Source organism: Notolepis coatsorum, assembly GCF_963971535.1.
Source record: "Notolepis coatsorum genome assembly, chromosome: 20".
Classification (NCBI taxonomy): Eukaryota; Metazoa; Chordata; class Actinopteri; order Aulopiformes; family Paralepididae; genus Notolepis; species Notolepis coatsorum.
Genome location: NC_140184.1, coordinates 3,413,489 through 3,431,653, shown reverse-complemented (window position 1 = coordinate 3,431,653; position 18,165 = coordinate 3,413,489). Strand labels below are relative to the sequence as shown.

Genomic DNA, 18,165 nt, shown 5'->3' with positions numbered 1-18,165 from the left:
TTTCCCATATGTATTTAAGTTAAACAAGACCACTGACCCCTTTAGCTAAGGCTTAATAATACATCCCAGTTGGGATCCCTTCTATCAGCTTAGTTCTCCTGGTTGCTATTCAATCCAGCAGGGGAACCAGGACAAAGGTGTTCCATTTATAAAAGAGATACCAGAATAAAGTGCTCCAAATAGTTAGGCTGAATGTGAACAAGAGTTTGATCAAATTAAAGAATGAGAGGAGAGAAAGCAATGGAGACAGAGACTGAGACATACAAACATGCTGGAGCAGAGGAAGGAGAAGACTAAATCAAGATAAGAGAAAGAAACAACATACTGATCTCCTGGTGGTCTGTGGGCTCCTCCTTCATCTCAAAGGAAGTCTCCTTGGGTGGCTCTAGTGCGTCCTGATCTTCTTTTTTAACAATCAGTAGGTCTCTGGGTGGATCTGGGACAGAGGGAAACACAACTCAACATACTAGTCTTGTAGTGGCCGCTTGTCACTCCCCAAATGTATTGACAAGCGGCACGATGCACCCACTTAGATATTTCTTAACTGAGTAACAAAGTTGTTCACACCACATCCGATTTTAATAAAAAATTTTCTCTTAAAGGGTAACCATCTTATAAATGGCCTTTTCCAGTGTTTAGCATACTTTTCTAGCTATGTGGACTTATATTAATAGGATCTATGTCTCTAATTCTCAATATGGCGCATTCTTCCAATTCTCATCTCACAATATTGTCCCTCACTCCAGTGAGTCGGCGTAGCCAACTGCCAACTGCCAGCTATGCATCTATGCTTGTAGCCAACTGCCAGCTATGCATCTATGTTTGTAGCCAACTGCCAGCTATGCATCTATGCTTGTAGCCAACTGCCAGCTATGCATCTATGCTTGTAGCCAACTGCCAGCTATGCATCTATGTTTGTAGCCAACTGCCAGCTATGCATCTATGTTTGTAGCCAACTGCCAGCTATGCATCTATGCATCTATGTTTGTAGCCAACTGCCAGCTATGCATCTATGCTTGTAGCCAACTGCGAGTTAACCCGACTATCATCTGGTCTGGCGTCCAATGTGTTCATCATGAATCTGAATTAATCGATAAAATCGATTAATCTCCCAGCCCTACCACCAGTGATGCCAGTAACGCGTTACTAAGTAACGTGTTATTGTAATCTGATTACTTTCCCCCGAAAATAGTAATCTAACGCGTTAATCTTTAAAAGCCAGTAATCTGATTGCAGTTACTTGTCCAAGTGGCTGTGCATTACTATTTCATTACTATCTCATCATAAATTCATAATGCAGGCGGAATGCAGTATTTTATTTCGTTTTCGACAGTCAAAAATACATTTTGAGCTGTTTTTCTTTTGGGAGTGACGTGGTGTGGCAGTGAAAGGGTTAAATACAAGAATGTGTCCCGCGGCGTGACTAGGGTGACCAGATGCAAAAAGTCCAAAAGTGGGACAACAGTAAGAATTTGGTGGGACAAAGTGGGACAACAGTACGATTTTGGTGGGACAAAGTGGGACAAAGTGGGACAGATAGATAATGTAAAATTTTTGTATTAGAATAACTGCCATGGTCTTCACTGAATAGATTTAAATCAAAGGTTAAAGGTTAAATAAAAATAAATACAAATTAAATACCACCTAACATCTGTTTTAAATATTCAAACGTCATCACTTGACAGGAATGTCTTGTGTTTGATATTCCCTGTTAACACAGAACTAGGGAAAACAGTGTAGTATAATACAAAAATAATAATACAAATAAATTGTGTTTCTATATTAGAATAACTGCCATGGTCTTCACAGAATAGATTTAAATCAAAGGTTAAAGGTTACCACAGTCGGCTGACCTGTATGAATGGGAGTGTTGTACTGTGTGATAGACACTTGTTATCTCAGCTGCAGTGACCTTGTCCGTCTGGCTATCATTGTTTGGTTTAAAAAGAAACGTATCCATAGATCTGGATGTTTCTTTTTGGTGAGCCACTTTCAAGTGAGACTCACGTCCACTGTGGCGCTTCAAGTTGTATTCTCCTCCATGCGCAATTGAAAACGAACTATGACACAAAACACAGAAAGCCTGCTGCGGATTGCCTGCCATCTGCCTCACCCAGTCATGTGTCGTTTGCCAGTCTTGGTTGTAACTGCAGGTCCGTTTCTTTTTACTGCTTTCCATCTTGAACTAGTTCGCTTGTAATGTTGTTGTCTTTTTTTTGACCAATCAGATTTGCGATATGAGGTAGCGTCACGACTCAGTCTCAGTCACATCACAAGCAGGCAAGCAGCACGCTAAAGTACTATAACCAATCAGAGCAATGTGTGTGGACAAGAGGCGGGTTGCTACGTTTACTGTCTGTAGGGAGGGGCTTTTAGACGCATGTTTTTTTTGGCTTCGAAAAGAGGGACATCCTCTCAATATGAGGGACGCGGGACATTTGGTCAAATGGTGGGACAGTACAACCAAAAGGGGGACACCTGGTCACCCTAGGCATGACTGGTCCCTCTGTCTGAGTGACTCTGCTTTGGTCCAATCACATTCCCCATCCACAGTCTGCGAATCAGAGGCAGAGTAGGGCGGGTCTTCACAGCACGTCATGTGACATATGCGCCAATCGTGTGACAGCAGGGCTCCGTAGTCGGAGAATTCCACCCCAAAACGCTTGGCAAAATTAAAAGTGAAACCGCAAGATGACTTTTGCGGTTTCTGTTCAGAATTCCACCCCAAAACGCTCGTCTAAACGTAGCCTCAGTCACTACTTCACGGCGGAGGAAACAAAATACTGTCTACCGCTAAAAACAGCACATCCAATTGCATTGAAAGCATCTGGAATCACAACACTAGCCGACGCTTCGACTAGGTACAGGAGGGTTGATGGTGGCAGAGCAAAAGCTCTTATTTGCCAGATTTACAGTTAATTTACATGTTAAAGAGAGTCTGATTGTATGTTTATAGAGAGACATTTATAAAAACAATTTAATAGTTACAGTTGATATAATTGAAATAATAGTTCAGCCTGCATCATAGACTGTTGCTTTACCATACTTGATGGTACAGAAGCTGAAGCACTAGTTTAACAATTTACGTTATGTGCAGAGAAACAAGTTAAAAACAATTTATGCACTTTCAATAAAGCGTTTAAAAAAAAACTGTTGGGGGAACGACGACGACTTCGTAACCTAGTTACTTTCAAAGTAACTAAGTTACTCTGATAATCAAGTAATCAGTAAAGTAACTTAGATTACTTTTTAAAGGAGTAATCAGTAATCAGTAATCAGATTACTTTTACAAGTAATCTGTGGCATCACTGCCTACCACTGACCCCTTTAGCTAAGGCTTAATACATCATATCAGTTTAGTTCTCCTGGTTGCTATTCAATCCAGCAGGGGAACCAGGACAACGGTGTTCCGTTTATAAAAGAGATACCAGAATAAAGTGCTCCAAATAGTTAGGCTGAATGTGAACAAGAGTTTGATCAAATTAAAGAATGAGAGGAGAGAAAGCAATGGAGACAGAGACTGAGACATACAAACATGCTGGAGCAGAGGAAGGAGAAGACTAAATCAAGATAAGAGTGAATGAATGAATGAATGAATGAATGAATGAATGAATGAATGAATGAATGAATGAATGAATGAATGAATGAATGAATGAATGAATGAATGAATGAATGAATGAATGAATGAATGAATGAACACTTTATTTAACAGATTGCAGAATGGGCACAATACAGTACGGCTCAATACACACAATTGTTAAGGGGATGCAGACCTGAGAAAGACGTTTGTCTTGTTTCCATCAGGGTCCCCCATTTTCAATTCATATAGACATTTATGACATACACAACATACATGACATTTATGGCATAGGGACATATAGGTATTTAGTACTGATACATTTGTGACATAACGGTATTCAAATATACAGTACTGTTACCCCTAGATCCTGACAGAGTATATACATATGATGGGGAGGGGACTGTACATTAGGAGGGGGTGGGTGGGTGGGAGGGAAATATACATAGGGCGGGGAGGGAATATATACATGCGGTGGTGAGGAGACTGTCTATTAGGAGGAGGTGGTGGGAGTTTTGGGCATTTACGGTGGCCACACTGTAAAAAGTAACCAGCATTTCACAACATTTAACAGTATTATCTTACAGTAACATATTGTAATTAAGGCCTCCTGTAATATCCCAACAAATACATGTAAAAAAGACAGTATCTTTTGATTTCACATTATATTATTCTTATTTCACAATAAAATACCGCAATCAAAATCCTCTGTAATATCACATCAGATGTTGTAATCTCACAATAGCATACCAACATATCACATTATATTATTCTTATTTCACAATAAGATACCGCAATCAAAATCCTCTGTAATATCACATCAGATGTTGTAATCTCACAGTAGCATATGAATATTTCACATAATTTATTTATTATTTCACAATAAAATATTGCAATCAAAAACCTCTGTAATATCACATCAGGTGTTGTAATCTCACAGTAGCATATCAACATATCACATTATATTATTCTTATTTCACAATAAGATATTGCAATTTTATACAAAACAAGACGAAAGTGTTTCTCTGTAATATCACATCAGATGTTGTAATCTCACAATAGCATATCAATTTATCACATTATATTATTCTTATTTCACAATCAAATATTGTAATTTTATACAAAACAAGACGAAAGTCTTTCTCTGTAATATCACATCAGATGTTGTAATCTCACAATAGCATATCAACATATCACATTATATTATTCTTATTTCACAATAAGATACCGCAATCAAAATCCTCTGTAATATCACATCAGATGTTGTAATCTCACAGTAGCATATGAATATTTCACGTAATTTATTTATTATTTCACAATAAAATATTGCAATCAAAATCCACTGTAATATCACATCAGATGTTGTAATCTCACAGTAGCATATCAACATATCACATTATATTATTCTTATTTCACAATAAGATATTGCAATTTTATACAAAACAAGACGAAAGTGTTTCTCTGTAATATCACATCAGATGTTGTAATCTCACAATAGCATATCAATTTATCACATTATATTATTCTTATTTCACAATCAAATATTGTAATTTTATACAAAACAAGACGAAAGTCTTTCTCTGTAATATCACATCAGATGTTGTAATCTCACAATAGCATATCAACATATCACATTATATTATTCTTATTTCACAATAAGATACCGCAATCAAAATCCTCTGTAATATCACATCAGATGTTGTAATCTCACAGTAGCATATGAATATTTCACGTAATTTATTTATTATTTCACAATAAAATATTGCAATCAAAATCCACTGTAATATCACATCAGATGTTGTAATCTCACAGTAGCATATCAACATATCACATTATATTATTCTTATTTCACAATAAAATATTGTAATTTTATACAAAACAAGACGAACGTCTTTCTCTGTAATATCACATCAGATGTTGTAATCTCACAATAGCATATCAACATATCACATTATATTATTCTTATTTCACAATAAGATACCGCAATCAAAATCCTCTGTAATATCACATCAGATGTTGTAATCTCACAATAGCATATCAACATATCACATTATATTATTCTTATTTCACAATAAGATACCGCAATCAAAATCCTCTGTAATATCACATCAGATGTTGTAATCTCACAGTAGCATATGAATATTTCACGTAATTTATTTATTATTTCACAATAAAATATTGCAATCAAAATCCACTGTAATATCACATCAGATGTTGTAATCTCACAGTAGCATATCAACATATCACATTATATTATTCTTATTTCACAATAAGATATTGCAATTTTATACAAAACAAGACGAAAGTGTTTCTCTGTAATATCACATCAGATGTTGTAATCTCACAATAGCATATCAATTTATCACATTATATTATTCTTATTTCACAATCAAATATTGTAATTTTATACAAAACAAGACGAAAGTCTTTCTCTGTAATATCACATCAGATGTTGTAATCTCACAATAGCATATCAACATATCACATTATATTATTCTTATTTCACAATAAGATACCGCAATCAAAATCCTCTGTAATATCACATCAGATGTTGTAATCTCACAGTAGCATATGAATATTTCACGTAATTTATTTATTATTTCACAATAAAATATTGCAATCAAAATCCACTGTAATATCACATCAGATGTTGTAATCTCACAGTAGCATATCAACATATCACATTATATTATTCTTATTTCACAATAAAATATTGTAATTTTATACAAAACAAGACGAAAGTCTTTCTCTGTAATATCACATCAGATGTTGTAATCTCACAATAGCATATCAACATATCACATTATATTATTCTTATTTCACAATAAGATACCGCAATCAAAATCCTCTGTAATATCACATCAGATGTTGTAATCTCACAGTAGCATATGAATATTTCACATAATTTATTTATTATTTCACAATAAAATATTGCAATCAAAATCCTTTGTAATATCACATCACATTTTGTAATCTCACAGTAGAATATGAATATTTCACATAATTTATTTATTATTTCACAATAATATATTGTAATTTTATTAAAAAAAACAAGACAAAAGTCTTTCTCTGTCATATCACATCAGATGTTGTAATCTCACAATAGCATATCAACATATCACATTATATTATTCTTATTTCACAATAAGGTGTTATAAGTGGTTGCTAGGGTGTTTCTAGGTGGTTGCTAGGGTGTTATGGGTGGTTGCTAGGGTGTTTCTAGGTGGTTGCTAGGGTGTTATAAGTGGTTGCTAGGGTGTTTCTATGGTTGCTAGGGTGTTATAAGTGGTTGCTAGGGTGTTTCTAGGTGGTTGCTAGGGTGTTATAGCTGGTTGCTAGGGTGTTTCTAGGTGGTTGCTAGGGTGTTTCTATGGTTGCTAGGGTGTTATAAGTGGTTGCTAGTGTGTTTCTAGGTGGTTGCTAGGGTGTTTCTAGGTGGTTGCTAGGGTGTTATGGGTGGTTGCTAGGGTGTTTCTAGGTGGTTGCTAGGGTGTTATAAGTGGTTGCTAGGGTGTTTCTAGGTGGTTGCTAGGGTGTTTCTAGGTGGTTGCTAGGGTGTTATGGGTGGTTGCTAGGGTGTTTCTAGGTGGTTGCTAGGGTGTTATAAGTGGTTGCTAGGGTGTTTCTAGGTGGTTGCTAGGGTGTTATAAGTGGTTGCTAGGGTGTTTCTAGGTGGTTGCTAGGGTGTTATATATGGTTGCTAGGTTGTTTCTAGGTGGTTGCTAGGGTGTTATATGTGGTTGCTAGGGTGTTTCTAGGTGGTTGCTAGGGTGTTATAAGTGTTTGCTAGGGTGTTTCTAGGTGGTTGCTAGGGTGTTATATGTGGTTGCTAGGGTGTTTCTAGGTGGTTGCTAGGGTGTTTCTATGGTTGCTAGGGTGTTATAAGTGGTTGCTAGGGTGTTTCTAGGTGGTTGCTAGGGTGTTTCTAGGTGGTTGCTAGGGTGTTATGGTGGTTGCTAGGGTGTTTCTAGGTGGTTGCTAGGGTGTTATAAGTGGTTGCTAGGGTGTTTCTAGGTGGTTGCTAGGGTGTTATAAGTGGTTGCTAGGGTGTTTCTAGGTGGTTGCTAGGGTGTTATATATGGTTGCTAGGGTGTTTCTAGGTGGTTGCTAGGGTGTTATAAGTGGTTGCTAGGGTGTTTCTAGGTGGTTGCTAGGGTGTTATAATTGGTTGCTAGGGTGTTTCTAGGTGGTTGCTAGGGTGTTATATATGGTTGCTAGGTTGTTTCTAGGTGGTTGCTAGGGTGTTATATGTGGTTGCTAGGGTGTTTCTAGGTGGTTGCTAGGGTGTTATAAGTGGTTGCTAGGGTGTTTCTAGGTGGTTGCTAGGGTGTTATATGTGGTTGCTAGGGTGTTTCTAGGTGGTTGCTAGGGTGAAAAGCATGGTGAAGAGGTCGTGACCCGGGTGGGCGGGGTCTGCCATGATCTTCCTCGCCCTCCTCAAGGCCCTGGAGGAATGTAGGGACTCGAGGGAGGGAAGGGGGCAGCCGATCACACTCTCCGCTGATCGTATCACCCGCTGCAGCCTTGTCCCTGACCGTGGCTGCAGGGAACCAGGTGATGATGGAGAGGGTGAGGATGGACTGGATGATGGCAGTGTAGAACTGGACCATCATAGTCCTCTGCAGCCTAAACTTCCCTAACAGGGGAGCCTATATCATTGGGACAGGTCTCTGCTCATCAGCAAGGAAAGGTACTGCTTTGGGGAGAAAGTATATCATCTATCACTACTGCCACCAGGTGTGGGAGGGTGCGGGTAGTATTAGGATAAGTGTGGGTGTGTGGGGAATTACTGCGAGTCGCCCTGGAGGGCAAGAAGGACCAGCTCACTACCCCTAGGTTAGTAAATCCTATAGGCCCCATCCACCACTCTGCTAAAGCTCCACTCTACTCCTGCACTAAAGTCAGGGATTCAGTTGGACTCAGATCTGCATGCTGCGTTCCCCCTACCTGGTGAAAGTTCATAGGGATAATCCACCCTGCTACACAAACATCTCAAAACAAACTGGTCAGACTACATGCTTGACCTTACTCCTAGAACCCACCTCACCCCTGCCCACTTTGACAACCTAGGATGGCTTAGAGACGACAGAGTACAGCAACATGCAATGGGCCTGGTACCCAGATTCGGCTCAATCAGGGACTAAATGTGATGCCCACTAGAAGTGGTATCATGTTAATATCTTTAGATTATGTGTCAAAACAGTGTGAACATATGGGTACAGGATTACCTCCATCAGAAACAAGTTAGAAGAGTCATTTATATGTAATGGGAGACATTAACATAATCTGGTCAATAGGTGGCGGTATAGGACTGGTGTTTAGTGACTTCGCCTTCCAGGGACCCGTTACTGTGTGCTTAGGAACGCACGAGGCAATCTCAGCCTCACAACCGGGAGGAGCCAGAGTCAATAACATCGTGTCTGCACCTTTCCTTTGTCAAATGATTAACTACAACCTGTTTCATAGGTGGGTAATATACTACAAAACACACATAAAGGTTAACAAGGATACATGCAATGTCGAGGGTTCAAATGAAGTAACTATTGTCGATGTTTGAGTCAAGTTTAAGAAGTTTAAGACGACAGGTAACGTGGTTGAGAAGCAGACCGTCTATTTGACGGCGCCACGTTTCGTTGGTACATTTAAATAGTGTTGGAACACAATTGTCCATTTAAGCACTAACGTGTCGAAGTTAAGTATCTCCAAGGGGATTATAAAGGTTTATGTTTTGAAATACATACTGTGTTGGGTTGAATTGCTGTGTAGTAAATGTGTATATTGTGTACAAGATGGTTAGAGGGAAAGTACTTTAGCTTACCCTACCAAGAAGGTAGCTAAACACCGGGGCTGTACTACATGCTCTCTCTCTCTCTCTCTCTCTCTCTCTCTCTCTCTCTCTCTCTCTCTCTCTCTCTCTCTCTCTCTATTGCGCCCTCAGTTAAATGTAAATATAAATCTATTCCCTTGAGTTATACCGTGGTCACGGTTTAGCAAATTCCTAGTAGGGTCGAGAACGGCCCGATACAAATATATATATAAATGTACTTTCAGTGCACATTTGAGTTTCAATAGAACTTGAGACAGGAACACAACTATGGATAACATTGAGGTGTGGAGGTATTTCGGTATACTAGAGAATAGTGGATATGACTGATGATAAGTGACTGATGATAAAGGTAACACTTATTGGTGATTTAAGGAATTGTTTGACAGACAATGAGAATGACAGTGTTGGTTAAAAGACATACTATGGTCCCTTCCAACATGCCTAGACATGTCTAGACAGAGGTTAACAGGATAATGTTTCTCTTCTCATGTGCTTATATTTAAGACGCCAAATATGTATAAAGACATAAGTAATCACAATGTACAGTATATAATACTGGATAACTACATTTAAAAGGAAAATGCTATTGAAGTGAACCAGGGTATCCTAAAAGGGTAGAATGTGTGTTGCAATGATGAATATGCTTTTGAATTAATAACAAGTATGGGATTATAATTGAATGTATTGAAGTAATGTAACTAATTGAACTGGATGATGATACAATGATGATACAATGATTATACAATGATGATACAATGATGATACAATGATGATACAATGATGATGATGATTGATTGATTATTCTATTGAATGAATAAATGTTGTTGAAATACACAACCGGGAGGAGCCAGAGTCAATAACATCGTGTCTGCACCTTTCCTTTGTCAAATGATTAACTACAACCTGTTTCATAGGTTAAACATATATCTGCTATCAGGTGCCATATCCTGGTACCTGTAACATAAACATGTTTCGCAATTATGCCACATCAATGTGGAACGCCCTACCCAAAGCTGTAAAGGAATGTGAATCACTACCCACTTTCAAAACCACTCTCAAAGAACACCTATACGGGAGACTGCAATTCGAAACTGGCCCCTGTAAATGTCCTAACCCAACCCCCTCCAATGTACAGTAAATTACCAAACATGGTTTTGTCAATATTCCAATGTGCTTGTATACAGTTGTACAGTGTCCACCCACCCCTCCTATACCCAACCTACCCAACCCCCCCACCCCACCCACCCAACCACCTCCAATGTACAGCCCCCCCCACCCCACCCCACCTAATGTACGGTTTCATAAATGTATAGATGTAGCAGTACTGTCTGTATGTCATGTATGTGTGTGTGTGTGTGTGTGTGTGTGTGTGTGTGTGTGTGTGTGTGTGTGTGTAAATGAATGAACCGAAATATGTAGTTTGCTGATAGATACACAAAATGGGTTTATTTATGTTGATTTAATTTGGTTGTGTTGATGTTTCCATTTTTGCAAAATGCATATTCTGTTTGTTTTACACAATAAGTCTATTGGTGTGTTGTGTGTGTGTAGGGGCAGGTGTAGAAGATTTTTTCTTCTTCCTGTTCCTTTCGGCCATGGTATTTGGTGAATTATATGTACTGTTGGACTGTGGTAATTCCATGTACGAATAAATAAATGATGATGACGATGTATGTCCTGATGAATTGAAAATGGGGGACCCTGATGTAAACAAGACGAAAGTCTTTCTCTGGTCTGCATCCCCTTAACAATTGTGTGTATTGAGCTGTACTGTATTGTACCCATTCTGCAATCTGTTAATAAAGTTTTCAATCAATCAATCAATCAATCAGTACCCGTTCTGCACCTGCGTATTGGGGTCCACTATATAATGCATGATTAGGAGACATGTTGAGACTTGTCTAGGCTGCCTGCACACACACCAGCTTCCTGGGCGGGCGCCTCCCAGAATGCACTACACCTGTACCTCGCCTCCCAGAATGTACCTGCAACCTTCCTCCATTGTTGTATCAGCGTGTGCTGTGTCTCTGCATCGTTAATCGACAATAAAACGTGAGTAGTAGTGCATGATAAAGTCGATGGTGGATATTATTCTGTATCTATGATTTCGATTGCAAACGCCAGCGGAGTAGTGCTGTGTTCGTTTTTTACATGGTTATGCGTTTTTACACGTTATGCGTGCCTGCTGCTAATTTAGCTATGTTAGCTGTTAGCTATGTCTGGCCTCTGCTGGGTAATGCAACGTTGCCTACCAAACAACGGGACCACTGTGTTTTTTTTTGTATTGCTCCTGGCTGTTCAAACTAATTTTACCGTGTGAAAGAGAGGAAAGTTGGTTCATTTCCAGAAACTACCAGTGAAAAAGTGTTGTTCTGAACTGGAGCTATATAGGTATAGCCAGCCATTTAGCTACCTGGCTACCTATATAGCTTCAGTTCAGCTAACTAGCTACATGCAGCATTTAGCCAGTGATGGGCAAGCTACTTGGAAAATGTAGTAAGCTACACTAGTTGAAACTTGAAACTTGAAACTAGTTACTCTCGATTAAATATAGCTCAACTACAATGGAAGCTATATTTAATCGAGAGTAACTTGTAGTGTAGTTTCCACCAAACAAATACAGTAGGCAGGCAAAAAAAAGGTTCAGTTTGATTGTTTATGAAACAAGCCCTTGGTCTGGCTTTTTGTGTCATCATTTTAACATGAACTTGTATTATGTACAAAATGTTAATAAAGTATGAGGCAATAAACTGTGGAAACGTAATAAATAAAAGGCCAAATCAATCAAATAAACACCAAAATATATACTCTCTCTATTGGAATGGAGACTTTTCAGCACAGGATAAACTGCCCACTTTATCAACCAAAAACACACTTCTTCAATATCAGAATTTTAACTAATAATAACTGTCTTACTGCATTTTACTATTATGCTACCATGTCTATACTACCACCAACTATGCTAATATGTCTATACTACTACAGTATGTACTCAGAGTATAACACTCAAGCTCGACACTGCTAGACAAACAATACTACTTATCCTTGGCTGCTAGATATGTACCACTCCTCCTGACTTGTTGTACACAATTTGTAAGTTGCTTTGAATAAAAGCGTCAGCTAAATGACTAAATGTAAATGTATGGTTGGGAGCTAACTGTAGTAGCTGGCTGACGCTGGCTAACTAAAAATGATACCGCCCAAGCGCACTTAGCATTGCTAAGTGCGCTTTTTACACCTGAATTCAGTGCTAAATATTCTAGGCTGCTATTTCAGCTAGTACTTGGCCTATCGTTCACACGTGGCTGAGTACTTGGGCATGAGGCATTAATTAATTGCAGATGTGTTAATTTCCACATTGCTTTCTGTTTTGTTTCAGGCCAGTCTTGATGGACAGCTTTGTCACAGAAAAATTAATTGAGTGGCAATTGCCAGAGCTCACAGACAGTTTTAAAGGTGAACATTTTAACTTTCTTGACCATGAAAATGTTTCCATGACTAAGCAGTATAGGTTTCAACACACATGCACACACATTATTCTGTTCTTCATCTTGGTTCTCATCCTGTTCTTGTCCTGGTCTCTAGTCCTGTGTTGGAGTTTGCTGCCTGGACTGTAAAAGTCTCTTTGTTTTCAGTCTTTTGTCTTTCAGATAAAGATATCGATGAGGAGGCGTTTGAACTTTTAGATGACGAAACAATCCGGAACCTCATCCCCAAAATAGGCCCCCAGCTCAAGTTCTCAAAACTTTACAGAGAATTTGTAAGTGATCACTAAGTTAAGAGTTCTAACATATCAAGGCAGATGGCGTATACATGCTTTAAATGCAAAAGGCTAATTCCTGGTGATGCCAAGTCTCTCTTTTCACATTTACGAGTAGCACACAATATAAACGCTTCATCCACTTATATCCAATGTTGTGAGGGAGTTTGTAGCAGAACATTTTCTTTCATTCTGTCTTACAGAAAGCACTTGCAAGGAGAACATAACGACAACCAGGCCCTGGCCCAGCCACCTAATGTACCAAATCAGGCTGCTAATATTTTCAATGCTGAAGAGCTAGTACTTTCTTGACCATGAAAATGTTTCCATGACTAAGCAGTATTGTTCAGTAGGGTTTCAACACACATGCATGCACAAACACATTATTCTGTTCTTCATCTTGGTTCTCATCCTGTTCTTGTCCTGGTCTCTGGTCCTGTGTTGGAGTTTGCTGCCACTGGATGGCACTGAAATTACTGTAAAAGTCTTTCTTTGTTTTCTGTCTTTGTCTTTCAGATCAAGATATCGATGAGGAGGCACCAGTACCCCCCTCACCAGAACCAGCAGTACCTCCCCTCACCAGAACCAGCAGTACCTCCCCTCACCAGAACCAGCAGTACCTCCCCTCACCAGAACCAGCAGTACCTCCCCTCACCAGAACCAGCAGTACCTCCCCTCACCAGAACCAGCAGTACCTCCCCTCACCAGAACCAGCAGTACCTCCCCTCACCAGAACCAGCAGTACCTCCCCTCAACAGAACCACCAGTACCTCCCCTCACCAGAACCAGCAGTACCTCCCCTCACCAGAACCAGCAGTACCTCCCCTCACCAGAACCAGTACCTCCCCTCACCAGAACCACCAGTACCTCCCCTCACCAGAACCAGCAGTACCTCCCCTCACCAGAACCAGTACCTCCCCTCACCAGAACCACCAGTACCTCCCCTCACCAGAACCAGTACCTCCCCTCACCAGAACCACCAGTACCTCCCCTCACCAGAACCAGCAGTACCGCTTTTGGAGTCCGCAAAAGAGGGGTGGAGTTCTAGAGGAAGCAAGGTAAGCAATCACAGTGTAGATCTATCACAGTGTTTAGATAGAGGGTCTATCACAGTGTTTGTAGGGTCTATCACAGTGTTTGTAGGGTCTATCACAGTGTTTGTAGGGTCTATCACAGTGTTTGTAGGGTCTATCACAGTGTTTAGAGGGTCTATCAGTGTTTAGAGGGTCTATCAGTATCAGAGTACCACACACTTCCGATTCATTCAATATTTATTTATGGTATAATATACCATGGCATTGTAGTATGGGCTACCATACCAATCTTAAGGTAGGGGTAGTAAGTCTGAATGTAGACAAGCAGCCATATATATGAAAATGTGATTTTGGTGGAAATCCGCCAAAAAAATATTCTAATTTTCAATCGAAAAACGGGGTAGGTAAATAAACTCTAACCCACTTTTTGGCTTTTGATTATGGTTTATTATATCGTAATACAACTTGAAAGCATAGGGCCACATCTCATTTCTCTATTTTCCATTTCTTGACACACCCTAGGGGGCATGCTCCGGTGCACTTTGAGAGTAAAATAAAGAGGCTAAATGCATCAATCTGGTGCACTTTGAGAGCAAAATAAAGAGGCTAGATCTATGATGAACTTTGTGCTCAAAACACAAAATCGACTAGACTAGTGCTTCCAAATCATCTCCTCAAAGCACCCCAGCTGTTCAATGTATTTGTTAAATTCCACCACCAGCACACCTGATTTAACTTAACTAGCCCTTTATTAGTTGAATTAGGTGTGCTGGTGGTGGAATTTAACAAATACATGGAACGGCTGGGGTGTCTCGAGGAGAGGTTTGGGAACCACTGGACTAGAGCAGGGGTTCCCAAAGTGGGGGGGGGGGGGTTGCCAGATGATGATATTATTATTATTTCTTTTTTTTATACAGTCAGGCCACTGAACTTAGAGTCAGGCCAGGCCAATAGTTAGATAACCTAGGTGGGGTACAACCAGAATCATTCACTGCAACCCACACAAGTTGGAGAACTGTGTCTCTCTATCACTCTTGCTCTCTCACACACACACACACACACACACACACACACACACACACACACACACACACACACACACACACACACACACACACACACACACACACACACACACACACACACACACACACACACACACACACACACACACACACACACACACACACACACACACACACACACACACACACACACACACACACACACTGCCTACACCAGAATGCAGGAAATGAAGTCTTTGTAACAAAATGTCCTGGTGGGGACCCCCAGACCCCCGCTTAAAAAGTGGCCTGACTGGGGCTATATTTCGCACTATATTTCCTGGCCTGAATGATTTCCCCAGTCCAGCCCTGGTTAAAAGCCTGGTTTACAATGGTATGCATAACTCTATAGTCCCCAGCTCCAGTATACTTCTGGAGGAAGCTCATACAATAGTTTCATGTCAAGATACAATAGGATGACGTGATTAAACACGACAGGAAACCAAAGTGTGACCTTCAGGAAGTGTACTGGAGCTGGACTACAAAAATACATGTAGGCTATTGTAAATACACAATACATTGTTGTAATATATATACAACAAAATAATGTGATATTACAGTAATTTCTTACAATTTGATGTTGTGAAGTCACAATACATTGTTGTAATATATATACAACAAAATAATGTGATATTACAGTAATTTCTTACAATTTGATGTTGTGAAGTCACAATACATTGTTGTAATATATATACAACAAAATAATGTGATATTACAGTAATTTCTTACAATTTGATGTTGTGAAGTCACAATACATTGCTGTAATATATATACACAACAAAATAATGTGATATTACAGTAAATGTCTTACAATTTGATGTTGTGAAGTCACAATATATTGTTGTAATATATATACAACAAAATAATGTGATATCACAGTAATTTCTTACTGTTAGAAGTTGTGAAATTACAACAATGTATTGTACTACCATTACTGTGAAATTATAACACATTGCTGTGAAGCCATTCACAGTAAATTATTGTGAATCTTACTGTAAAAGTCATGCAAAATATTGCCAGTAATTTATTGTAATATCACAGTAATTTCTTACAGTATGAAGTTGTGAAATTACAACAATGTATTGTACTACCATTACTGTGAAATTACAACACATTGCTGTGAAGCCATTCACAGTAAATTATTGTGAATTTTACTGTAAAAGTCATGCAAAATATTGCCAGTAATTTATTGTAACTTTCCGGTGAACATTTTTACAGTGCAGTTTCGAATTGCAGCCTCCCGTAGGTGCTCTTTAAGAGCGGTTTTGAATGTGGGCAGGGATTCACATTCCTTTACAGCTTTGGGTAGGGCGTTCCACATTGTTGTGGCATAATTGCTAAACGTGTTTAGTCCCTTGTTTGAGCCGAATCTGGGTTTAACATGATTTGTTGAGCTTCCTCTGGTGTAGTGGTTGTGGTATTCACTGACCTTTGGGAAGTATTTTGACATGTACATGGGCACCCCGGTCGTATAGTGTATCTTGTAGACCAGGCCCATTGCAAGTTGCTGTACTCTGTCGTCTACTCTAAGCCATCCTAGGTTGGCAAAGTGGGCAGGGGTGAGGTGGGTTCTGGGGTTCAGGTCAAGAGAAAGAAACAACATACTGGTCTCCTGGAGGTCTGTGGGCTCCTCCTTCATCTCAAAGGAAGTCTCCTTGGGTGGCTCTAGTGCGTCCTGATCTTCTTCTTTAATAATCAGTAGGTCTCTGGGTGGATCTGGGACAGAGGGAAACACAACTCAACATACTAGTCTTTATTTACTTCTGGGTCTGGAGAGTAAACTAAAGTCTCTTCAGTAGGAGGTCTTGTTCTGACTTACAGAGGTCCTGCTGGTCTGATTCCTCCTTCATTCTAGCAGGTGTGATCTTGGACATCTTCTACTGGAACTGGAGTTTTGCTACAAGGATAAATGCAGATGGTCACAGAGAGCCCATACTGTAGATCCAAGTCTGGAACTAACTGGTCAGCCAGGACGCTTCTATACTTCACTATTGATTTATCATAGTGTAGTGTGCAGTCCCCGTTCACACCACGAGAAATATGCTATATGTATAAAGTTATGATTAAATATCAAACACATTCGTTTTGTGGCAATCAATGTCATTAAACTAAAATAAGTCAAATATACTTACTGCTCGGAAAAAAAGTTCACTCGAGTGAGAGCCATGCCAGAAGAGAGATTATAATCGCTTCTGAGTTCCACGTCATGTTTGCAGCCAGTTTCAAGCTCGCACAGGGCCTCGCATTTCTCCCAGGCGGCCCTGTATACAGTTTCTCAGACACTAGGACAGTCTGACAGTGTTCTTAACTCAAAGGGTCAGGACAGTTTGACTTAGGTATGTGTGTGTGTGTGTGTGTGTGTGTGTGTGTGTGTGTGTGTGTGTGTGTGTGTGTGTGTGTGTGTGTGTGTGTGTGTGTGTGTGTGTGTGTGTGTGTGTGTGTGTGTGTGTGTGTGTGTTACATGTACCAGGATATGGCACCTGATAGCAGATATATGTTTAACCTATGAAACAGGTTGTAGTTAATCATTTGACAAAGGAAAGGTGCAGACACGATGTTATTGACTCTGGCTCCTCCCGGTTGTGTATTTCAACAACATTTATTCATTCAATAGAATAATCAATCAATCATAATCATCATTGTATCATCATTGTATAATCATTGTATCATTTAGTTACATTACTTCAATACATTCAATTATAATCCCATACTTGTTATTAATTCAAAAGCATATTCATCATTGCAACACACATTCTACCCTTTTAGGATACCCTGGTTCACTTCAATAGCATTTTCCTTTTAAATGTAGTTATCCAGTATTATATACTGTACATTGTGATTACTTATGTCTTTATACATATGTGGCGTCTTAAATATAAGCACGTGAGAAGAGAAACATTATC

At 39.4% G+C, this 18,165-nt stretch overlaps 1 protein-coding gene across 1 annotated transcript in view; it reads right to left on the bottom strand.

Moving 5' to 3' along the window:
* Window positions 1-17,136, bottom strand: part of LOC311247278 (DDB1- and CUL4-associated factor 6-like) — a gene marked incomplete at its 5' end in the record, with an annotated part of 108,247 nt that extends 91,111 nt beyond the window's left edge. The window contains 2 exon segments of the mRNA XM_084337638.1: window positions 16,868-16,978; window positions 17,082-17,136. Of these exon segments, the coding sequence (XP_084193764.1) occupies window positions 16,868-16,978; window positions 17,082-17,136 (166 nt within the window).
* Window positions 17,137-18,165: the final 1,029 nt, after the last annotated feature.